General features: G+C 29.1%; 4 protein-coding genes and 4 non-coding genes across 10 annotated transcripts in view; 5 read left to right on the top strand and 3 right to left on the bottom strand.

The window, feature by feature from the left end:
- Positions 1 to 410, bottom strand: part of LOC107008291 (transcription repressor MYB5-like) — a 2,273-nt gene extending 1,863 nt beyond the window's left edge. The window contains exon 1 of the mRNA XM_015207269.2: positions 39 to 410. Within this exon, the coding sequence (XP_015062755.1) occupies positions 39 to 349 (311 nt within the window). The 5' untranslated portion in view covers positions 350 to 410. The remainder of the gene's footprint in view (positions 1 to 38) is intronic.
- Positions 411 to 3,348: 2,938 nt separating this feature from the next.
- Positions 3,349 to 4,968, top strand: LOC107016385 (probable E3 ubiquitin-protein ligase ARI8). The gene has a single exon (XM_015216869.1). It carries the CDS (start codon positions 3,349 to 3,351, stop codon positions 4,966 to 4,968), a length of 1,620 nt encoding a protein of 539 aa, XP_015072355.1.
- Positions 4,969 to 6,519: 1,551 nt separating this feature from the next.
- On the bottom strand, positions 6,520 to 13,639 carry LOC107008280. Of its 3 annotated transcripts, none has more exons than XM_015207247.2 (8): positions 13,420 to 13,613; positions 11,270 to 11,453; positions 10,694 to 10,799; positions 8,706 to 8,885; positions 7,557 to 8,045; positions 7,341 to 7,409; positions 7,181 to 7,255; positions 6,520 to 6,812 (listed from the first exon to the last, which is right to left on the bottom strand). In XM_015207247.2, the coding sequence occupies exons 2-7, from the start codon at positions 11,315 to 11,317 to the stop codon at positions 7,191 to 7,193; spliced, it is 957 nt and encodes a 318-aa protein (XP_015062733.1). In that variant the 5' UTR covers positions 11,318 to 11,453; positions 13,420 to 13,613; the 3' UTR covers positions 6,520 to 6,812; positions 7,181 to 7,190. The 3 variants fall into 3 exon arrangements, with proteins under 3 accessions (XP_015062733.1, XP_015062743.1, XP_027769862.1); XM_015207257.1 differs by having other exon boundaries at positions 6,545 to 6,812; positions 11,270 to 11,448; positions 13,420 to 13,639; XM_027914061.1 differs by lacking the exons at positions 6,520 to 6,812; positions 7,181 to 7,255 and having other exon boundaries at positions 7,340 to 7,474; positions 13,420 to 13,616.
- Positions 13,640 to 14,854: 1,215 nt separating this feature from the next.
- LOC107016376 (ethylene-responsive transcription factor ERN1) lies at positions 14,855 to 15,825 on the bottom strand. Its single transcript, XM_027914099.1, has one exon. The coding sequence runs from the start codon at positions 15,766 to 15,768 to the stop codon at positions 15,010 to 15,012; it is 759 nt and encodes a 252-aa protein (XP_027769900.1). The 5' UTR covers positions 15,769 to 15,825; the 3' UTR covers positions 14,855 to 15,009.
- Positions 15,826 to 19,566: 3,741 nt separating this feature from the next.
- LOC114075777 lies at positions 19,567 to 19,661 on the top strand. Its single transcript, XR_003576165.1, has one exon. It is a non-coding gene; the product is annotated as a small nucleolar RNA SNORD25 (small nucleolar RNA).
- A 49-nt stretch (positions 19,662 to 19,710) lies between these two features.
- LOC114075778 lies at positions 19,711 to 19,805 on the top strand. The gene has a single exon (XR_003576166.1). It is a non-coding gene; the product is annotated as a small nucleolar RNA SNORD25 (small nucleolar RNA).
- A 52-nt stretch (positions 19,806 to 19,857) lies between these two features.
- On the top strand, positions 19,858 to 19,997 carry LOC114075816. The gene has a single exon (XR_003576204.1). It is a non-coding gene; the product is annotated as a small nucleolar RNA snoR136 (small nucleolar RNA).
- A 1,698-nt stretch (positions 19,998 to 21,695) lies between these two features.
- On the top strand, positions 21,696 to 21,832 carry LOC114075817. The gene has a single exon (XR_003576205.1). It is a non-coding gene; the product is annotated as a small nucleolar RNA snoR136 (small nucleolar RNA).
- The last annotated feature ends 3,811 nt before the right edge of the window (positions 21,833 to 25,643 follow it).

The raw sequence follows: 25,643 nt of genomic DNA, 5'->3' as shown, positions 1-25,643 counted from the left end.
TATATATATATATAAAATTGAAATTAATTTCGAAGGACCTGTTCCCTAGGAGGCGATGGAGCCGGAGGATGAGATCTTCCTCCTCCGGCGAAATATGTCCGCGTTTAACGGAAGGGCGGAGGTAGTTCATCCAACGAAGGCGACAACTCTTCCCACAACGGAAGAGTCCCGCCTTCTTTGGGAGTGTACGCCACCGCCCTTCCCCTTCTTTACTGACGTAATTCGTCAGTAATTCGTCTTCTTCTGGTGTCCATGGACCCCTTTTTAACCCTATTTTTGTACAACATGGTGTCACAATTTTAGTTCTCGATGATAATGATGATGATGACGATGATGATGGTGTTCTCATATTTCTTTTTTTTGTGGTTGAAAAAAAAATGGAGATAATGAATTGTTGAGTTTTTGGTTTGCATGTTAATTAATTAAAGTTGGGTGAGAGTAATAATGTCTAAGTTACTAAATTTGGGAGGGGGTGGAAATGGAGTGTGTTTTGTTACGTATGTTGCATTTAGAACAAGTTTTGGTTTTAATTTAGTGGAATTTTTAATTATTTTTTTAATAAGCATTTGCATTTTGACTAATTTTATAAAATATATATTATATATCTTTAATCAGCATAACTATCGAGTAATTCTATCCATCTAAGGCATAGATGGATTGGATGAGAAGAATTCATATAGAGTTTTTTGGTTTTTTTAATTAGATCTCGTAGTTTTTAATATACTTTATTGACCATGTTTTATTTTTATTCATTAATTTTTAAAGATAAATCAGATAACATTCATACGATATTTTAAATAAAAAATTAGATATTTAAAAACTATACGAAAATTACTATAAATTACAATTTTGTGCATATTAATATGACAAAAAAATACATTATCAAATGATTATCAAAAATTTTTATAGTTTAATTCTAAAAACGAAAACCGTGAAAATTAAAAATAGATGAAGAGAGCATGTGTTATAAAAACTTATCCGCAATCGATGTTTAATTACATTAAAATGAGCAATAGTTTGAAATAAAAGAAGTTAATTGGGATTATCTATCTCTTAAAATATTAAGCCATGGAGATTTACTTGTTGTACGCAATTTATTTTATTTTTTTATATCTATTTTGTGGTTCGATTAATCTTAATCCACGCCTAGATGCCCCATTATATTAGGATAAATTAAAATATTTTCTAGAATATTTTTTTTAAAAAATTATTCTAAAGTTCAAATTTATGATTTCTGATTAATGATCGAGAACTTATGTATACGATTATATGTCAACTTGATTTGATGATATAAAAATTATTTACATTGTCAGTATATCGAACGTAAAGTCAATATTAATTTGTATTATCCAAAAACAGCTCAAGTACAAATTAATATTGATGGAAGTTGCACTTGGTTTTCTTCATATAATGTTATGATATGACTAAAAATAGAAGACTTCATTAGATGCATTATTAACCTCTTTTTAGATAAATGATAACGATATTATACATATGAAATGGGACTCTCAAATTTATTTTACTTGGAAATGAAATATAAAAGCAAAAAAAACAATTTAATTATTTAATAAGTCTCATTATTTGGTAGGAATTTAAGTAATGATATAACATATAAAATTTTGAATTTGATCAATAACCATAATTTTACGATATTAATATTCACAAAGTACGTTTAGTAATTTGAATATATGTTTTTATATGTTGATTATTTAATATAAAAATGGTAAAGCTAATTACTATGTGTAGCACATTTATGTAACAAATTGTTATGGTGGGATGCTTATAAGTATCTCTATATTCTTAATAACAGGTTGGTTCAAATTCGGAATCGGGTTATTTTAATATAGAGAGTTTTACCCCTCTTCGGCCCCTACAAAGCGAGATATTTTGACATTACATGAGTGTCAGACACCAGACGGGAATAAAAAGAAAAATTAAAAATGATTATAGATCTTATGATCACAAAATTTAATATATTTTTTATATTATTTATTTTTTAGAGGCAGCAAAAAAGGTGAATTGTGAATCTATTATATATTACTTCAAGTTTATTAAGTAAAAAATATTAAGATTAGAAATAATTTGGTGTAAATATTGGATGTGAATAAATTTCTGTCTTTCGATCTAACTTACGAAGAAATGATAGTAATTAATAACTTATTTAATCAAGCTTCTAAAATATTAAAATTGTAATTTGCTTGATTGGATATATATTTATTTAGATTGGTTCACTAAATAAATTAATAATTCACTTAAAAGACTCAAATAGTACATTTAATTCTTGTTAAAATGGCAAAACGTATAAAAGTAAATTTTGAGATGTATATTTATTGGACGCAAAAAATAGATAAGAATTTAATTACCCTATTTGTCACATAATTAATTTCAATCAAAAAATTCCACAGTAGGAATTACTCATTATAAAAGAAGCAAAGCATAGTGACATTTTGCCTACCCAAAATTACTTTGATTAATGGCATCACCAACCCAATATTAAATAGTTTTAAAAGAGGGAGAAAAACATTTTTTTTTATAATTTATCGCGCTATAATCCGTCATTAAAGCAACAGAGTTTTAGCTACAAAATTTATTTGTCGCTAATTCTTATTTATTTTTCAGAGTGATTATAAAAATAAAAAGCGATAAAAGACTTCATTATTAATCAGATGAGTTTTTTTAAAAAAAATAATAATAATAATTAAAAAATAAAAATAAATAAATTGCCAATATATATACATATATTAACCGCAATAGACAAATTAAACTAAACATAGTAGTATTTGTGGTTTTCTTTTTCTTCTGATTTTTTGATATTCGATATTCATATTGAGATTTGACTGAATACAAATCGAATTTGAAAAGTCTAATGTTATTTGTTAAATACTTCCATATCCAAAACTAAGTAGGAAGTCTTAATATTTAGCACTTTAAATCAAATTACAATTTTAGTTGCCTTACATAAATCATATCCTTACTCAAATACGTAACATAAAATTGTATAATTCCTTCCATATTAATATCACATAATTTTAACTTTATTTATTCATAGTAAATCGATTATAAAATTCAAATATATCATATCGTCCACATAAATTAAAACAAAAGAAATATCTGAACATTGTAGCTCCACATTTGGTTTACTATATTGGGCTTTAATTCATATTTTATTTCCTTTTTAACATATTAAAACATTATTATAAAAAAAACTTAAAAAAGCCTTTTTCGAGTTCAAGTCCTATTAGGGTTTCTACTTTTTAAGCCCTAGGGTTTTATTATATATATTTATCTCTTTCTCTTAATCTATACTTTCATTATCAATTTTATTATTCTCTTCTTCTAATAATTATTATGGATTCTGATCATGAATTTTACGATATGTATTCTGATGATGAAGAGGAAGATTCCAACAATGTTGATGAATCCAATATAGATATTGACAAACAAAAAAATTACAAAATTTTGAAGGATTTCGATATTCGTCAGCTGGTAAAAGAAGATATATCGAAAATCTCAACCATCTTATCCGTCTCACGTGACGTTTCGTTAGCACTCCTACGTCGTTATAATTGGAAGGTTGATCGAGCTAACGAAGAATGGTTTGCTAACGAACAAGAAGTTCGTAAATCTATAGGTATGTTTTTATGCGATAACGATAATAATAACTATGTTTCAGTATCGAAAAAATCGAAAAATAATGATAATATTGTGAATTGTGGTATATGTTTTGAGGAATATAATGATGTGGTTTATGCCACGTGTAGAAAACATCCTTTTTGTAAGTTATGTTGGGAAGGTTATATTGGTGCATCGATTAATTATAGTGGTCCTAATAAATGTCTTGATTTACGATGTCCCGATCCATCGTGTGAAGCTATGGTAGGTGAAAGTATAATAGTTGAATTAGCATCGGAGAGAGATAAATCGAAATATTATGATTATTTATTTCGATCATATATCGAGGAAAATAAGAAGACTAAGTGGTGTCCTTATCCAGGATGTGAATGTGCTGTTGAATTTGAGATAGGGAGCGACGATTATAGTGTGATTTGCGATTGTTCTAATGGTTTTTGTTGGAATTGTTTAGAGGAGATTCATCGTCCGATTAATTGCGATATGGTAGCTAAGTGGAAGTATGTAAACGAAGAAGAATCCGCAAATACAAATTGGTTTAGGGCTTTTACTAAAAAATGTCCGAAGTGTGATAAATCAATCGAAAAAAATATGGGATGTATGCATATGACATGTAGATGTGGATATCAATTTTGTTGGTTATGTTTTAAACAATGGGGTGTTTGTGCTAGTCGATGTAATCGATACGAGGAGAAAAAAGAAGTAACAAAATCGAAGGAGAAAATTGAAAGGTATACACATTATTACGAGAGATGGTTATCGAATGGAAAATCAAAAGATAAGGCTCTGAATGATTTGAAGGAGATGAAAGAGGAAGGGTTGAAAAAGTTGAGTAACGATAATTCGTTACCCGAGGAAGAATTAGGGTTTATTATTGAAGCTTGGGAGCAAATCGTCGAATGTAGGAGGGTTTTGAAATGGACGTATGCTTATGGATTTTATTTACCTAAAGAAGAAGAAGCGAAGACACAGTTTTTCGAGTACTTACAAGGGGAAGCAGAGGCGGGTCTAGAACGACTTCATCATTGTGTGGAGAAAGACTTGATGAAACATTTAAGGTCAGATGAGATGGATTATACTGATAAAGGATCTTATAAGAAATTTGCTAATTTTCGATCGAGAGTTATTGGGCTGACAAAAATTACTCGAAATTATTTTGAAAAATTGGTCATGGCATTAGAAAATGGACTACAAGATGTGACTAATAATCCAACAAAAAAAATTGAACAACCAATGAGTAGTAATAGCACAAGCAATAATATTATGTGGATGTGTGATAGGTGTACATTTTTGAATGAAGATATTCATACAGTTTGTCAAATGTGCATTGAAGATTGAAGCAGGTTTAATTTATTAATTTAGAACTTTTTATTTTTATTTTTATTTTTAATTACTTTTTTTTATTGAGAATTATTTTAGATTTTATTTTAAGTTGAAGTTGGTTTTATTTAAATTTTTTGTGGTGCCTAGAGTTTGTTTTTGTTTACTTTCATTTGTTTTTAGTTCTGATGTTTATGTTAAATTTATGGAAGTTTCTTGAATTGAGAACTATCGGAAATAATATTTTTATCTCATAAGGTAGAGATTAAGTTTTGTATATACACTATTATCGTTAAACTTTACTTGTGTTAAGATTTTGATGTAAGATTTGTATAATACGTTATTGTCGTTAAACTTCACTTGTGTTAAGATTTTAATGTAAGTTTTGTATAATATGTTATTGTCGTTAAACTTTACTTTAATGTAAAGATTTCTTCAGGCCAGATGGAGATTGAGTTACTTGTGTATTGTATGTGAACAAGTTTATTACAGTAAAAATAAGAAAGATACTATTTGCGCCAATTTTATAAATTGATATAACTAATAATTTTGAAAAATAGATATTTAACGAAGTTATTGTAGGAGAAATATTATTTATTTCATTTACGTTACTTGTGATTTTTTAAGTATCTTTGTTCGATTTTTTTTTCTTTAAAATGTTTAAGTATAATCATGACATTATATTAATAAATATTAATTTTTTTTATCAAATATTCAGTTCATAATGTTATTACAAGATGTGTTTTTTTGATTTAAAATACTATTGATTTGAAAAATATATATTCCCTTCGAGAAAATAAAATATACTTTCCTCGTTCAAGTTATTTGGCTTAAAATTTTTAATCTAACTATGTATTACGTTTGTCATTGGATTATTCTATTGCGTAATTATTTCTCTCTATCTTAATTTATGTGAATATTTTCATTTTTTGAGAGTCAAATAATTTAAATTTACTAGAAATTTGGCCTGAAATCTTTAAATTGTTAAATGAAATTTATATATCTGTAAATTACGCAAACGAACTATAAATCACAATAATTGACAATTCAAAATAATTAACACACACACACACATATATATATATATATATATGAAAGAGGAAACTTTCACATATATTCACTCAAAAAGAGTCTAATTATAATTTATAGCTATAGTTTGATAATTACGATATGTAGCTACATGTTTTAGAGAGGAGAATGGCGAGCAGATTGGAAGAGGGAGGAGAGAGACAAGTTTATCTTTTATCGTAAATTTTTCAAAAAAATCCTTTTGACATTTTGAATTATCAATTATTGTGACTTATAGTACTCTTTACGTAGTTTACAAATATATAAATTTCATTTCAAAAAAAAATTTAAAGATTCCATATGCAAATGTCTGGCCAAAGTTAAACTGTTTGACTCTTGAAAAACGAAAGATGTCACATAAAATGGAACAGACAGAGGAGTATGATATACATCAAGGGGGTTGAAGAAATTCGATCGACTCCATTTTACCCTCCAACCTTAGGGTTGTGAGTTCGAATCATCAAGGAAACAAAAAAAAAGACGGAAGCTTCTACGGAGCGGTAAAAAATAGAAATAAATGCTGAAATTTTCAGGTCCAATATGCTGTAAAACTTCAATACTGTTTCATAGTTACACTAAAAATCAGACAGTATGCTATATGTGGCTAAAATAACAATGTTCTAAATCACATTTAACTCTTTGTACAAAGATCTCTATTGAAATCTTTCATGTTTGAATTATCCTTCATGATGAAAACCTCAAACCTACAATACCAGAAAATCCAAATATCCTAAAACCACTTGAGCAGCCAGCAATATACAAAAGCTATCGTCGTGTATGTGTTTTGATCGAATCTGCAACGAGAAACATCAACAGTGAGTCATTTCTAAGAGAAACATCCATCAATTGGCACAAAAACCACACCTACTTCATCCTATACTAAGTCCTCCCCTTCAACGAGACGTGAAGGAATGAACGAACGAAGATCATAATTCTCACATGTGTGTTGGAAAACCAAGCACATGAGTTCTATACAATATAAGTCCTTTTTTTACACCTTCAATCATCATGTTGCACCTATGAACCGATGTATGTGCTACCAGCACCATAAACAAAATTAATATCTTAAACATTATGTCCACTCAAAATCGTCGAACAAAATGGAACCAAAAAGTAAGTAGTACTACAACTCTGATGAATCTTATAAGATGGAGAAAGTTACCTATACACGATCAATCTCCACTGAAATTAGTGTATCTCAAGTTCTCTGAGGGATTGGTTAACCTCTCAATGCCTCCTGAAAGTCAAAGACGTGATATTGGTTATCCGAAGAGAATAGCAAAAGAAGTACAGAAGTCTTGCTTTGGGAATATCCCACCTACCGTTTGAATCGAGCAAGTTGCCAGTATCTGTTGCTAAAAAGGGAGTCCTAGAGTAGCTCCCTAATATATCTGAACATGGTCAAAACGAATATAAAGTATGCCTGATTAGCATCAATACCAGCTCATTTTAATACCTGAAACGTTGAAAGTGAAAAAAGGCGAACCCAGAGATGCTTGGTGAAATTACAGAGAAAATAGGGAGAGGAAGACACATACCAGAAGTATTAGTGAAATCAGCAGTCAAGTCTGAGAAACCAAAATTTTGAGGTATCTCCCCTAGAAATCCAAACGAAGAAGTGTCAGCATCCAGAAGAGGTTCATTAAGAGGTTGTGTGTTCGACTCCACACTACTAAACGATGAGACAGATGCATCGCCCATTGCAGAACGTGACTCCAAGTAAGTGCCATGAGGACCAAAGGCAAACGGAGAATTGCCACCATAGATAGGTTCTGTCTTAATAATCCTCCCATCCATTGTTTGTCTCATCCCCATGTTAGAGGGCTGGCCCAAAAACATATTAGGAGGACCATCAATTTTCCTGCTTTGAGAAGGAATATCAATTGTTGTTTGCATGCAAGAGAGAACAGATGAGCTGCTGTTACTGAATGCATTGGGTCTATCAGCATGTACAGGTTTGTGCATGCCATTAGGCTTTGCAGCAGTTCCAACATTTTCGGCAGCACCGCAAGTTGAATTTTGATGCACTGCAGTAAGGCAAGAAAACTTAACATTAACTAGAGACAACAACACAGCTTCTCAAATGTAACAAGCAAATAGAAGGCAATGAAGATAAGGATAAGACTAGACAAGAGTTTAGTTGCAGGCTCCAAACTGAAAACAGTGCTCATCATGCTTGTTGCATTAAAGATCAGACAAATTAAGCTAAATCTTTTTGATAGTGTAATAAATTACATTAAAAGGGGACAAGAACAACAATTGCCCTCATACAAGAGGAAAACTAAAGAGTGATGATACAGTTTTCTCCGAAAGGCACCCAAACTTCTATACAAGTGGGAACCTCATGGATGCAACAAATAAGTAAGGGGTAAGAGGCTATTCCATAATTAGCATAAACCACATGTATATGAATGCAACCACATCAACAGCACCAGAATTACTGAGACAAAGCAGGCATTTGATTGCAGACCAAATCGAAGAGTCTGCCAACCAATTAGGTTTAAGTGCAGCTCTGGTTTATGCGACATTTTGAGGTAACTTCATACAGTTGAGAAGTTGGATGCTACGTATATGCACAATAGAACATGAACTGCCCAGTTACACAAGTGATTTTTGTAGCTACTCAGTGACTACTGATTGATGCATGACACCTAAATGCAGAAAGGTTCACTAAGTATCCATCTTACTTGGCATAATATTACACCCATTAGACATAGGTAGAGAAGCAATTGCACTTGGAACTTGCTGCGTCATCTTCACCTGCTCCGAAAGCAACCTGTTGAATTCTATTATTTGCTCTTTCACCATCAGCTTCAGGTAATATGCTTGGAAAAATTCCTGATTTTCTTCTTCTAGTTTCTGCCAAACTGAAAAACAGCGAGAACATCATAATGTTAAAAGAGTTGGGAAACCAGAACCACATAAAGCTGTAAATTGCTACTCGCCTGTAGGCAATACTGGAAACAAGGACAAAATAAAACAGAAGAGGTTAGTATTAATATCATCTTTCCTCAAATCAGTTTCATATTAATATACCTACTAGAGCTGCAAATGCTCATGAGTACATTCATAAGCAGAGGAACAAGACGGATAGTAAAAAATAACTTCAATTGCTTCTAGAATGACACAGGTATCTGGCAAAGGTAGCAGTATTACTCCCACTGATGAGTTCAGATAATTAGAAGTGATCAAATTAACAAAACTGTCAAGTTCAAAGGAAGTCAAAAGTTCTGAGCTGAACTTTATAGAAGCATTTTTTAAATGTGGGAATATCCAATTCTAAAATATTACTTCAAACTCTTATTACTGTTCTGGAAAGTTCAACAGATGGAATATAGCATCCTAGACCAGGAAACCAAATTTAAGCAACCCAGTCCAAAAGATGAAACTAAGTTACATTTTGTTTTCTCATTTTTGGTTTTAAAAAGAATATATAGAAGACACTGAGGTTCTTCTACAAGTCTTACGAGACTCTAGTCTTTTTCAGCAGTTTTCAGTAGATACTTTCTTCTAGTTTAGCAGTTTTTGCTTTCTTTTATCTGTAACTGTGGCTTCACAGTTTTTTATGAATTTATTACAAGCTTATTACCATCTCAAAAAAAAAAAAATTTAAAACGAGAAAGAAAGAAAAAGAAGACTTGTAACTACCGACAAGGATAATATTAGACCAAAATTAAGTGAAGGACAACGTTGCTCAATTTCAGATAATACAGGCAAAAGTTGACCTTTTTCCCTTTAAAGAAATCTAAGGGTAGACAGAAGCAATGACTCACTGTGTTTACATGTGCATTCATACAATTATTCATCAGCAGTTATTTGGATGGACACAGATTAACATTACACTGATCAAGTATTTTAAATAGCCTCACTAGCATACATATACATCTAACAGAAAAGTCAAAAATATTTTTAGTATAGTTAATAGCAATCTGAATTTGTGAAAATAATTTCTTTGAATCCTTGATACTTAAAAAAAGTGTTAAGCTTAGGAAGCTGTAAATAGCGATATTTGTGAAAAGACTGATCTTCCAAGTTGAAAAAAGTATAAAATATTTGTGAATAGACTTATCTTAAAAACTGAAAAAAGATTATATGGCCACTAACTTTTCTCTAATTTGAGATATGTGTTTTTATTACTCGTTCTATTAAAGGGAATATGGGGAAGGGATTACAAGTTAGGGGATAGAACCCTCACCGATCACCAATAACTAAGTGTTAGAGAGTCGATGCAACTGTTCAAGAAATATTCACATATGATGCATTCAGACATTTATTCATCAGCAAAGGAAGCATTCTACTGTAAAAGTTAGAGATAGAAAGGTGACAACAGAGACAGCTAAAAAACGGCACACAAACAGAGAAGGGCAGTCAGATTTGTTTTAATTATTTGGCAGAGCATCAGCTGTGTGATAGAGCGCAAAAACTCATGGACAAAAGAAACTCTTTATGATAGTTTATGATTGGAAATTTCTATGTACATTCAATTGTTTAATAATGTTTATCTCTTATTTTCAGGAAGTGTGAGAAATATTGGAAGCCATTATTAACCATAGGAAGCTTTGTGATCCTTATTTGAATCTCTTTTGGAACCTGTGTTACAGGAATTGCCAAGTTAAGTCCTCACTCCACATTACATGGAGGAAGTGAGTGTATGGATTGAAAATATAAAACATACCGAGTTCAGTAAATGTAGGCTCTATGTTGTCCTGGATGAAGAGAGTGTTCACGACTTCTTTCCGACTCATGTATTGCCGAAGACAGTGCTCAATCCGATTTTGCACCTGAAAATCAAAACAAGCATCATCTTTTCACGCATCTATGCGCGCAGATCTCGTGATTATTCAATTTGGAACAGCTGGTGATCATCTAAGTAAGATACCCAAGCTTCTTTTTATTTGGTATTGTTTAATAAGGAGGGGTTGAAATAGCAATGCTAGAGCCTAGATGATGCAGTATTGGTCGAGTTCCATGTTATTAGTGATTAGCATTTTATAAAGGTTCAACTGAAATATAAACATAGAGATGCTCTAAGGAACAAAGTCCAAGGATTTTATTAGTTGTAGATTGTCGTCAATGAGCCAGCAAAATGTTCTTCCACGCAATGGGGAAGAGAACCGAGTACAAATCCTCGGTGTTTAAGAGAAGTGATAATTTTGTTTCTTGAAAATGATTAATAAATGAGCACAAATCTAACCAAAGACAAAATAACATGTGGAAGATCACAACTCATCTAAAAAAAGATTGTGCATACCATTTGTATTTCTTCACAGGAGACTTTAGGTCCATCTCCGCTCGACATTTTTGAGGCCCCAACTTTAACTATTGCAATAAAGCTCTGTACCACTTTTTCAGTAGAAGTGTACACCCTAGCTTCCGTGCACCATCAATGAGAGTAATTCAAAAAGGTAGTCACTTATACCTATAATCCAGCTTCACTGAAAACGAGCTCAGATTAGCAAATCACATACAACAACAAGAAATAACAAGAGATATTTTAATGAGGATGCAGGGACTGACAAGATTCACCAAAGCAGTCAAACTGATAAACGACAGGTTATAAAGGGAATAGTGACTATGTAGGATATGAGAAATGATGAGCTTAAATGCTAACAAGTACAACAACAAGAAATAAAAAAATTGGGAGTGATATGAAAGGATCTTCAGCCTATGTTTGTTTGCTGCAGTTTAAACACCAAAGTCATATGCGAAGAACATATTGTGATCGTCACAATTGAAAAAAGACACTCCAAGAAAACATGAACCCCAGAAATATTAAAACCAATAAAATGGACAAACAAACTGATTATCAATTGAACTAAATACAATCACGAACCAAACTGAAATACATCAAAATAGAGAAAAATGACGTCAAGAATAAGGGAAAAATAATCCGAAAGCATTGAACTGCACAAAACAAACTGAAATCAATGGAACAAACATAGTAGTATCAAGAAACAACTGAAATGCATCAAGATAGAAAATACATAAGTAAACAACGTAAACCACAGCTACTAGGGTAAATATTCAGAAATTCCATGCTACTACTTACTGAAAGACAGAAAAGAGATGCAATTGAAACTAGTCAAACTGATGAACCCTAGAGCAACAGGTCAGTAAGAAGGGGAGCAGGGTATATGTAGAGGATAAGTAGCGATGAGCTTAAACAATAACAAGTACAACAGCAAAAAATTAAAAAATGGAGTGAATGAGAGAATTTCAGCCTGCCTTCATTGCCAGCAAGTTTTTAGGAAACCCAGATGAAGCTCAACTAACATCTTACTAGTCAGTAGAAACTCAAAATAATAGTACTTGTTACTAAAATTTGTTTGTCCTTTGTTTACACATAAACACACACATATAAAACCATACCATGGTGATATGCAAACCGGTGGTGCCATGGTGGAGCTAGGACTTTCACTAAGAGAGTTCAAAATAAGAAGAACTAAACAGACAAATTGGCCAAAGTGATTCAATATCGACTATTCTACTCCTAGTGTATATACAACAATATACCAAGTGAAATCACACAAAGTGGGGTTTAGGGAGGGTAAAGCCATACACAGACCTTACCCCTACCTCTTGGAGGTAGAGAGGTTGTTTCCGAAAGAGCCTGGCTCAAGTGAAGCAAATGAAAGTACAAATGGAAAGCAAATCTACTATATATACAATTTTAAAAAAAAAAAGAATTTTTAACCATAACGAGTGTAATTTGCCGAAGGCCTTGGTCCTACCCAGCTCTGCTCCCTATGGTGAACTACATACTAACTACATCACAATTTAAACGAAAACAGAAACCCACAACTCAAAAGACATACAACTGCAGCGAACAACCCGAAATCGATTGAACAAACACAGTATCAACTATCAAGAACCAAACTTTAAACAGAATAGAACAAAATAACTTCAACAAAACAAAACCCCACCAATCAGAAAGCATTAAACTGGACAAAACAAACTGAAATCAATTGAATAGACACAGAATCAAGAACCAAACTTTACACCAATAACTTCAAGAAAACTAAACCCCACATATCAGAAAGCATTAAACTGCAGCAAACAAACAGAAATCAATTGAACAAACACAGTATCACTATCAAGAACCAAACCTTAAGCAAAATAAACCAAAATAACTTCAAGAAAACTAAACCCCACAAATCAAAAAGCATTAAACTACAGCAAACAAACAGAAATCAATTGAACAAACACAGTATCAACTATCAAGAACCAAACTTTAAACACAATAGAACAAAATAACCTCAAGAAAACTAAACCCCACAAATCAAAAAGCATTAAACTGCAGAAAACAAACAGCAATCAGTTGAATAAACACAGTATCAAGAACTAAACTGTATATACATCAAACTACAGAACAAGTACAATAACTTCAGCAGAACAACTCACCCAATTGAGTAAATTTTAACAAATTTTCTTCCTTTTTGATGCAATTCAAAGTGTTTTTAAGTGAATTGAAAGAAGCAGAAGAAGAGTTGTATAAGGATTTTGATTCAAAAGAAGTGTCTTTTTATTGAAGAAAGGGAAAGGTAACAAGTGATGACGTGGCTATTTCGCCATTACATAAGACTCTCTTTGTGCTTTTCCCTCCTGTAATTCCACTCTTATTATTTATTTTCTTTCTTTTTCCACTTTTAGTAGTAAATTTTTTTATTTTTATTTTTTCGAACATTTGATATTCACATCAGAATCTGACTCATCTAGACTCACGTCATGTAGCATTCTATTCAAGAGAAAATGTGTCTTATCGAGAATATTTTCATACTAGCTTGAATTCGAGAATCTAATTAAGAAAAAAGTAAATATATTTGCATCGTAATCTGACTCAACTGAATTCACGTCATGTAGCGCTTTATTCAAGAGGAAGTGTATTCTATCGAGAATTTTGAATTTTTTTTATACTAACTTGAATTCGAAAATTCTGATTAAGAAAAAAGTAGACTGATAAACTATATCAGATCGTTTGATAGTTATGTTTAGTTAATTATTATAGGTGCTTTTTGGAAATTTGAACAAACTTTTAATTCTTGATGGGCTAAAAAAGGAAAATACTTATGGTCTATTATTAAACTTTAGTGAAAAGTGTATTTTATAAAAAAAAATAATAATTGGGGCTTAAAGAGTAAATAGGAATATTTTTTTCTTTTCTTTATAATAATTTTTAATTTGATATTTGGGTTTCTAGATTTATAACTTTTTTTTTTTTAAAGGTGGCTTTTTAATCTTTTCCAAGTTAATGGGAGAAAAAAAAGTGTAAAACAGTCCATTATCTTTAGACTTCTAGCTAGACATAAAATTCTTATATTTATTAGGGAGGAACATTAAATATTAGTAATTCTAATAATTAAGATAACCCTTCAATAAAAATAATTGATATGCAAATAATTTTATACTATAAATCATCACTTTCTTATCGTTATTATTGAAGATCGTAAATATTTATTTATTTAGCAATATGAGTACTGTAATATTGCCTTTTTTGCAAAAACAAAAATCATGTACATAATAAAGCTTTGTTCGTATGGAAAAGAACGATAAAATATATAGAGTTTTTTTTCCTTGATCAATTTAAGCAATATAGCTCATGAAATATTATATTATTTCTTATATATCCAAAAAATATATATATATTAAAAATGCTCAATAGCTTGATTTGATAATAGATTTGAGAAAGGCCTTTTTCGCAAAACAAAGATCATGTACATGATAGAGCTTTGTTCGTATGAAAAAGAACGATAAAATATATAGAGTTTTTTTTTCCCTTGATCGATTTAAGCAATATAGCTCATGAAATATTATATTGTTTCTAATATACCCCAAAAAATATATATTAAAAATGCTCAATAGCTTGATTTGATAATAGATTTGAGAAAGGCCTAAAACAATTATAACTCAGACCTTGTGAAAGTATCGAATCCTCGAAATATGTGTAGCTTACATACAAAACGAAACGATATTTTTAAAGAATCGGAGAAATCCCTAACTTGGACAAAACATTTGGTAGAGCATAGGGAGATCCCAATAAGTAGCATCATTATTATTATTATTACTACTATCATGAAAATTGTCCCAATATTCATTGACTCCATTCATAGCATATAGTGATGCTGATATTTGTCTTTCAACTCTCATATTTTCGAATTGAGTATGATCTTCGATAATCTCCTTTGGTACTACGTCATGAAAGTTATCAACATTTTCATCGTCAAGAAGAATCGTGTCAAAATCATTTGTAAATGTTGATGTATGATCGAAATTTGAAGATGTTATTTGATCATAGAAGTTCAAATCCGGCTTATATGCATCATCATTCGATATTTGACTTTCTTGATGACTAGTTGCTGAAGTCGGAATACTGCTGCTACTAGCCCTAGTACTAGTACTACTAGTACTAGTACTTTTGTGATTGATTTTGTTGAGACTTTTCTTATGGTTGATTAGGTTTCTAATTTTCATAGAAAGAGCAGGGCTAACAGGGGTATGGTTATGGAAATTCGTTCGAGCATTTGAGCCTCGAAGGAGACAAGCAGCCTCATCGTAGGCTCGAGCAGCTTCTTCAGCAGAATCAAACGTTCCGAGCCACATTCTAATCTTTTGTGTTGTGTTCTTGATCTCAGCAACCCATTTTCCAGAAGGTCTTTGTCTTACACCAACAAATTTTCTTTGTTTTTGAAGTTTAGGACTAAACTTTTTGATGGGATTGTGTAGTTGTAGTTGTTGTTGTTGTTGTTGTTCCATATGGAAGTAAAAGAGAGAGAGAAAAAAGAGATGTTAAAAGGACTAATAATAAGGAGAGGAAATAGAGAGTGTTTGTTTAAACAAGATGAGACAATGTTTAGGTTGTTTATATAAGTCTTTGGAGTTTATGGTTAGCCTTGTTTTCATTTACTTGTTCTTTCATTAGTTGACTGAAATATCAAAGTGCATGAACCGCGTCGAGTTCTGGTGGAGTGGATAAGATCGTTCTAATTTAAATCGGGAGTTTTGCATTCGAATATTGAAAAATAGAAAAAAATTTATTTTTACGGATCATACGTTTCTCCGTTCAGTTTTATAACGCGAATCTGGAAAAAAAAATTATAGGGATCATACGTTTCTCCCTTGAGTCTTACATAGCGTGAATCGTAATTAGTGTATGTCTCAATACAGATATCGAACACTGAGAGAAATAAAAAGAAAAGTTTGTATTGTGATGAGATGAAGTTTGTATTGTGATGAGATGGATAAGATTGTTCTACTCTTAATCAAGAGTTTTGTGTTCGAGTACTCAAAATGGAAAAAAGATACTTGTGGGTTTTTTATTTTCCACTTAGATGAGTTGTACTTAACGTGAATCTGATTTAGTGAATGTTTTAATACAGATATCAAACACGAGATTCGAAAGCGAAAAGAAAATGTGTGTTGTGGTGAGAAGATGTGGGAATATGTTATGTCATGAAGGAAAAATGACTTGTTTAAGATGAATGATTAAACCAAATTATATTTGTTTAAAATTATTATAATGTTTGTTTAGTTTGTTATATTTGCTATATTTTTGCTCTAAGTCTCACACTTATGCACGTTCTTTGTCTTTTTGGTTAAAAGGGGTGGAAAATGATGCCTTAGTTTTTGGCATTTTATCTCATAAAGATTCTTTTCTTTTTATATAATAATAATAATAAAATAACAATAATAATTAATATTTTGGATTATCAAAATACCTAACATATCAACTACTATAGGTCTAATTAATTAATTGTCTATGGAATTTTTTTTTTCTTTTTATTGATTTTCAATTACTAGTAATGAACTCATGATGGCATTGTTGTATGTATTTTTTTAAGTATTATACTATTTAGTAATGGAATTGTTCTTAAAAGGCAAATATTGTCCCTTTTTTAAAGATCAGAACGCTATCGCAAAAATATATATATTAATAAAGAGGTTAGAGTCTTTATCGTTATTAGTTAATAGTCATTTGATTCAATATTGTTATAGGCTTTAACAACATTTACAAAAGAGCATTAATTACTGCTAAAATACATTTTAGTGACAATTAAACTATTATCGTTAATTAATCGTTGTTAAAGATTATTTTTGATATAGTATGAATACCATTATCAATGCCTACAAAAAAAAAACTCCGATATTTTTCTTAATAAAGAGTAATCTTAATTTTCATCGAATACAATAGAAATAAAATGAACAGAATCTCCCATGTTATTAAAATATGAACACTTTTCTCCTTAATGAATTTTAATGATAAATACAACTCTAAATTAATCAGACTATTGAATACCAACGGTTAAATATCAATATGAATTTCCAAAATAAAAAAAAGATTGAATTACTCAACTAAAAAGGAAAATCATAAAATCTTCTAAAATTATAATTTTAAAGATTTCACAAGGGAGAAACATAAAAAAATTTGAGACATGCTAGGCAGTACATGATTCTAGATACCATGTCATAAAATACAAAATGTATAGTATAATTATAATAATAATAATAATAATTATTACTATATTATATTAAAAGAAATAAAAGTCAAATATGGTCTAGTTATTGACAAAAAATAGCATAATATTTGGTAGATTAATTAGGACAATTTTGTAATGTGTCAACCATAAAAAAAAACTAAGTTGCAATCACGAACCTGGCCTGCTATTTAATATTTTATTTTTTCATCATTTTCTTAAATAATTTGGTCATCTAAAATCTGCCATTTGGATACATATAATACTTCTAAAAAAATTTAAAAAAAAATATAAAAAAAAAATCATCCAATAAGTATAATGTTAATTTCATGGAGACTATATAGTAGATATAATATTAGAATCTTTTGGTTGCACGCTTCATTTTATAACTTAGAATAACAACTACTAAACCTACTAGGTTTCTAATTCGTAAGAATTATATAGCTTCGATTCATATCCCGTATGCATAAGTTAAAAGTTCATTTAATAAGTTGTTATTTTTTTTGAATTTGGAACTTATGAACTCAAAATTGTAGTTTCGGAATTTTTGTGTTAGTTGAGAATAGTACTACGAATTATAAGTGGAGTTTATTTCTTCGATAGACGATCGACTAAATAGGTGAAGTAGCTGAGAATATACCGTACTAATTAAATTGGGATCTATTTGAGCTAAAAGATGCCTAAAAATGGAGACATTGTCACATCAATTGATCAATTTTTGCTAGTTATAAGAGGGTGTATACATGTCCTAAATATACATATAAATTCAAATTTTATGATTATTATGTCAACTATTCTTTAAATAAAGTACTATGTCTTCCTAGTTAATTTAGTTCATAATATGTCTTCCTTAACCAAAAAATAAAAAAATTTAGGTCAACAACAATAATGATTTCCAAAAGTATAAATAATATATACGTCTCGATTCCAAGTTTATTAGTGGATTTAATGTTACATTTTTATAAGTAGTTCAATTTTGAACTTGTGAGGGAACCCTTAGACCAAGTATCTAAATGTCTTACGATTGAGATTTGAATTGGCCAAAAAGCTTTATATTTGAAAAAAAGTTTATCATTGCATAATCTTCTACCTCAGTAGATTATATTTTTAGTTAATTGGGTAAATGTCCATAGCAGCTGAATCTTTGTTTTGGGTCCATATCACGAAATAATAAAAAGATCTAAAGCTTTCTTTGCTCTATTTTGAGCCAGAGAATAAGGTCCAATGACATATAATAATTAAGATGTGCATTAATATCTAGACGTTTGAATCTGAAATACAAAACAGTTAAGACCATTTATTTTCTCAACATCCGATGTATAGAAATAGTTTTTGTTTAAAAAGTAATAAATATAAAATCAATTTCATATTATATCAATAAAAATGTAAAATTTTCTACACAACAATTGATGGTGATATTGACTAACGATGATGATTATGTGTGTCGATTTGGAATGACGTTAGATTATAGCTGACGATGATGATCGCGGATAGTATCTTAGGGCATATTAGTACACAATACGTAATGATTAACCGTGATAATTATTAATCGAATGATACTAATAACTAATAAACATGGCGAATGCTGATGACAGTTAACGATATATAACGATGGTGTACCAAACAACCCCTTTAGATACAACCCAACAAGCCTTGAAATAAATGGGCTTCATACGTTTGGGCCATAACTTCAAAGCCCACTCCCCAAAACCCTAGCTCCCTCTATATAAATAGAACCACTAACCCTACATTAACTCACATCAGTTTCTCCTCCTCTGCAGCTGCAGATTGAAATCTTCAAAGGTGGTGTATATCTCCTAACTTCTAAATAAATTTGTGTTTATTTATTTTTGTTCATATATAAAAATAAATTTGTGTTTATTTATTTTTGTTCATATATTTATATATGCTTCTTTAATCTGGTTGGCAAGAAATAATTTATTTTTGACCAACTCGTTCCCTTGAAGCAATAATAATTTGTGTTGTTCCATTTATTCATCTTTCTCCTCATTTAATTTTAATCTTGTGGAGAGTAACTGGAATAGCTATATTATTTTTTTGCATGATTTTTTTTTGATGAATAAACAATGATGAGTAATTTTTTACAGTTACAGACCTGTAATGATTTGTGAAAATGATCGCAAAAAATTTGAACATCTAAGGGACTGAGTTTATTCATCATAATTTTTTTTATATATTTTATATTTATATCATATTATATGATAACAACTGTGATGATCAATTTTTTACAGTTACAGACCTGTAATGATTTGTGAAAATGATCACAATTAATTTGAACATCTAAGGGACTGAGTTGTTTGTCATATTATATTTTTACGAGATAATGATAAGATTTGCGTAGATTTATAATATGCTTTGCTAATTATATATTTGTGTATTACACTTTTTATTGTGTGATATTTTAGTAAGTGAAGCTATAATAATGTTCCCCTCGCTATCCTTTGCATCTAATTTTTTTGTGGTGTATTTGGACGTTGGGGTACTACATAATTTATTTATTATAATGTTTAAATGTTGTTTATTTAATCTTAATTCTTAGTTTTTAAGTATTACAGTGATACTGCTTATTTGTTTTTTTTTAATTATTATTTTAGTATTTTTTTGCCAATGATGACTTTGGTTTAGTGTTTAAAGATCAAACACTACAAGAAAATTGTGAATTATGTGTGATTTTTTTGAAAGTAGTATGAAAATTCACAAAGAAAATAAATAATTTGTGAATTTACATATTACTCTTACGAAAATCTCAAATAATTCACATTGTGTTTTTTGTAGTGTAAATATGATTATAACTACTATTTCTGAGGCCAATTTGATAATTTGTTTTAGGAAATACAAAGTATTTATAGTGGAATTTTTATAAAAAAGAATTTATGAAATTATAGTAGTATGTTATATATAAAAGTTTGAGCAGACAAAAAAAATATCATAACATATGGTAGATTAATTAGGACAATTTTGTAATATGTCAACCATTAAAAAAAACTAGTAATTTGTAATCACGAACCTGGCCTGCTATTTATATTATATTTTTCCTTCATTTTATTAAATTATTTGGTTATCTAAAATCTGCTATTTGAAGACATAATATCATACTTCTAAAAAAAAATTTAAAAAATATAATTAATTATCCAATAAGTATAATGTTCGACTCATATTTCGTATGTATGGTTAAAACGTAACAAGTTATTTTTTAAATTTAAAATGTATGAACTCAAAATTGTAGATTCACAAAATATATCAAGTTGATAGTATATATTATATAATAATGTCTTTTGTAACGAAAAAAATGAAATTTAGGACAATAACTATTTAATAGTGTATAATCCTAAAGATATATAGATGTCCATGCAATTTTGATAAATGTTAGAATATATTTTGAATAATTTTCTTTTCTTAAAATATGTAAGTTTATTTTTTGGCATAAAAATTTTATTTATTATTCACCCTGTGAACTTCAAGCAATCTAAATTGGAAGTGTATTAGTTATACATCTTATAATATACGTGCTATATAACTACCACATTTTGATCGTAATATTAGTTATACATCTTATAATATACTCAATAAAGATGAATTAGGAATAGAGACATTACATAGGGTTTTACATTTTTTTTTTAAAAAAAAATTATTTAACATTAATAATTATTAATTGATATAATATAAATATAATATAAATTATAGTATAATATTTTTGTTTAAACCGAAATATCAAAAATCAAAATAATACGTATCGAAAATCTAACCAAAATACCGAAAAATACGAAAAAGTAAACTGAATACCGATCCAAAATATCGAACCAAAATTCTGAAAAAATTCGATTTGATTCGGTGTTTCGATTTTACGATGTTTATGCCCACCCCTACGAAACATCGTATAAATTATACGAAAATAAATACATAAAGTTCTTACTTATCGAGCTACCTAACGACCCCCTTAAAAGACAACCCAACAAAGCTTTGAAATAAATGGGCTTCATGCTTATGGGCCTTACTTCACGACTATGTTAAAAGCCCAATCCCCAAAACCCTAGCTTCCTCTCACTCCACTATATAAATAGAACCACTAACCCTACATTTACCCACAATAATAATTAATTTCTCCTTCTCTGCGCAGCTTCTAACTTCAAAATAAATTTATAGTTCATATTTAAATCTTCTAACTTCAAAATAAATTTATAGTGTATAGTTCATACTTAAATCTTCTAACTTCAAAATAAATTTATAGTGTAGTATTTTAGTATGTGAAGCTATAGTAATGTTCCCCTCACTATCCTTTGCATCTAATTTTTTATGGTGTATTTGGACGTTGGGGTTCTACATTATTTATTTATTATAATTTTTTATGGTGTATTTGGACGTTGGGGTTCTACATTATTTATTTGTTATAATGTTTATATGCTGTATTTTTAATTTTAAATCTTTTAGTTTTTAAGTATTAGAGTGATACTGTTTATTTATCTTTCAATTATTATATTTTTATTTTTTTAATTATTATTTTTTTTGCCAATGATGACTTTGGTTTAGGGTATGATCAAAACACTATAAGAGAATTGTGAGTTATATGTGATTTTTATGGGAATTAGTATGAAAATTCACAAATAAATAAGTAACTTGTGAATTTTCATACTAATTTTGGGAAAATATCCAAATAATTCACATTTTTTTTAGTGTAACCATGATTATAACTACTATTTCTGAGGCCAATTTGATGATTTGTTTTAGGTAAATACAATGGCTTTATAAAGTGGGAAATTTTTCAAAAAAGGTTTTGTGAAACTATATATATATATATATATATATATATATATTGATGTTAATATTTTTTTTGTTTTTTTTAATTTTTATTTTTTGCAAATGATGACAAGTGTATTAGGGTTAAATGATCAAACTCACGATTATGACTATACTATAATTTGTTTTAGGAAATACAATGTATATATAAAGTGGAATTAAAAAAAAAGAAAGAATTTATGAAACTATAGTTTATGTTTTACTATATTATAGTGATGATATAAGTTGTGTCATGATATAATTAACCGTAAGATAATTTGTTTCTAATCAAAAAGCACTTATGTATAAATGGTTGGGGTAAATAATTTAATTATGAAATATTATCTTCAATCAAATGTAATTTAATAATCCTCCGTCTTCTTGAAATTGTCATACTTTATACTTTACACAAAATAACTTTTGTGAAACTAATGATTCACATCGAATAATTAATATGTGACGTTATATAATTTTGATCATAGCATCGACTAAACTTTCTTGACTTTATTTATTTATATATTTATATGTGCACTTTACTTGACTTTGACTTAAAGTATAAGTGGAAAAAAATGGTACTATAATTAATTAAAATCAATTATTAAAAGCGCTGTCTTTTTTAAGTTTAATTAATCATATAACATGTGACATAATCCAATTTTACTCATAAATTATACAATTAGTTATTTATCATTTAATTGCAAAATTTTAAAAACTGCTCTTTGGTTTTATCTATTGAAAAAGAAATAATGAAAATGACAAAAGAAATGGCGTTTACCTCAACTTCTTAGCCATTCTTCTTGTTACATTTGTGACATTTGCATGGTCTTAAATTTATTTATCTTTTGAAACTAATTTTTTTTTTAATTTTCACTTGTTATTCGATATTCTATATGTGAAGTATCGGTTAAATTAAATTCACGTCATATAAAATATGTTAAAAGGAAAAAGTTTCTTAAAAGAATTTTTTTATATTCAAAATTTGAATTTGAAATTTTAAATAAAGTGAATGGAAAACAATAACAACAATATATTCAATGAAATTCTATTAGGTGGGGCCTAGAAAAGATACAATCTACGCCATCATTATCACTATCTGATAAAGATAGGTAAATTGCTTTGGAAATACCATCAACTCAAGTGCGTCAAACTCAAAATAAAAGAAGAAATCATATCAGTTAATAAGAAAAAATTGTGTAAAGTATTACCGAGTACGATTAGTATTACGATGGGCACACTACCAAGACTAAACTTTCGCAAGATAATACAAAATTTATCGTTGCTACGTTCTACAAAGTTGATCATGTCTTCAACATGAAGTTGCGTCATATCTTATCTAAATTAAAATCATATAAAATTTTGAAATATTTATTATTTTATTTTTTAATTTGTTATTGATATTATAGTTTAGGGGTATTATTGGAAACATATGCCTTGAAGCAATCGTCGGATTGATTAACTTACTTGCAGACCTCGTAAAACGGGGAAATTAAATGTTTAAAGGAGTTCAAAATCCCGTTAATACCCTCATTAAAAATAGTATTTACTTTTAATGCCATTAATTATAGAAAACATCAAACAAGTAGAAAAAATAATTAAAAAATAAAAAATAAAATACAATGTTGGTGATTAAAAATTGTTGGAAGATCAAATAATTCACTATTTTTACAATTTTTTTTCTTAAATACGTATAGAAAACTCTTGGAGAGAAAATTTTACTTTTAATCGAAAGTAATTTTTATTTATTTTTAAAACTCGAAATTAAAATCTTTTTTCGAAAAAGTTTTTTTCCTCTCTAACTTTATTTCAAAGTTCTGCCCATATTTTGATGCCAAATTTCAATTTAAGAAATTTCCCATCACAAATTAAATAGTATATTTTTTTTTTGGAAAAAAAAAAAAGATGACAATTATGATACTTTGTTTTTATTTTCAACTTGTGTGTGAAATATAAGTTCTAATTTATTTGTTGCTCATCTTCTCCATTGCAAAATGTAGAAGACTTTTTTGCCCATGTAAACAAGTATATTTACAATAGTATAGTAATATACAAGATATCACTATGGAATTTAATATAAATAGGTAAACATACAAAGAAATCGTAAAAACTTAATATATAAAAGGTTTTAACTTCGTATATATAATATAACCTTTCAATAAAAAAAAAATTATATGAACTCCTTGCGATCCTAGCTGCAAATTCGATCATATGTATATATCATAATTTTTTTAAATATTCATGTTATATCTTTGAGATACACCATGATTTTCATTCAATTTGTAGTGTTTTAATTAGTTAATTTCTTTCATAATGGTGTACTTACAAAAACATAATGATGAGACCAAATTTTGAAATATAATTTTTTCCAACAATTATAAAGCAAGGTATATCCCTTTGCTATATCTTGAAGAATAAAAGTAAAAAGTTGTCAAATGTATGTTCCTTTCAACAAATTAAAGTAGATTCTTGGTGGATTTTATTTTATTTTTGAAAAATTATAGAATGATTCTTTTTATAATTCAATCCATTTTGCATGATCATACTAGAATAACATGATAAAAAAATTAAAAATATGTCTACTTTAATGGAATCTTTGTTCAAGACCATTGGAGTTTAGGATGAGATAAGGTTTTACTAAATGAGTGTTAAGAGAAAATATCATTTTTAAAAATAATCGAGTGGTGTTTGGATTAGTTTTTGTACATTTCAATTAATTTTATGGAATATGTAACACCTCTTACCAGCAATATATCTCGGCTGATTTCACAAGGTACTTGTCATCTCCCGCCAACAACATGTCTCGATTAATTCTAATAGATACTTGTCATTTTTCATCAGTAACATGCCTTCCACAAGATACTTGTCACCTTTCACCTGCAACATGTCTCGTCAAATCTCATAAGATACCTGCCACATGCCACCCACAATAGATACAAAGTTATAACTTTATCCACTAAGGCCAGGACATATGTGAATAATCATCTAGTAATTTTTTCCGTCTTCGTTGAAATTTGAGCAAACTTTGGGGGGAATTTGGGATGGGATGATCGGTGCCCTTCCTTCAAGCGATAGTACGTATAAAGAACGAAATAAAATAACATGCTGGGACAAGGAAAAAGAGTAGAGTTGATCAAGCTCGACGATCAGGATAAGCAAAAATAAAATCGTGATTTTTCTAATAAAGAAGCAAGAGTATATATACCATGACATATTATCATCAATTAAAGAATAATCTTTCTATCTTTCTCAACCATTATTTCACACGATGATCTCAAGCTAAACTACGTTACGTAAATTGAAACAGAGACGAGTATAATTTTAAAAGTACATATTTCTAATTTCTAAAAAGTGTAATTTTGTTAAAAT

The sequence above is a fragment of the Solanum pennellii genome, chromosome 1 (genome assembly GCF_001406875.1).
Source record: "Solanum pennellii chromosome 1, SPENNV200".
Taxonomy (NCBI): domain Eukaryota; kingdom Viridiplantae; phylum Streptophyta; class Magnoliopsida; order Solanales; family Solanaceae; genus Solanum; species Solanum pennellii.
This window is presented reverse-complemented; position numbering and strand designations above follow the sequence as displayed.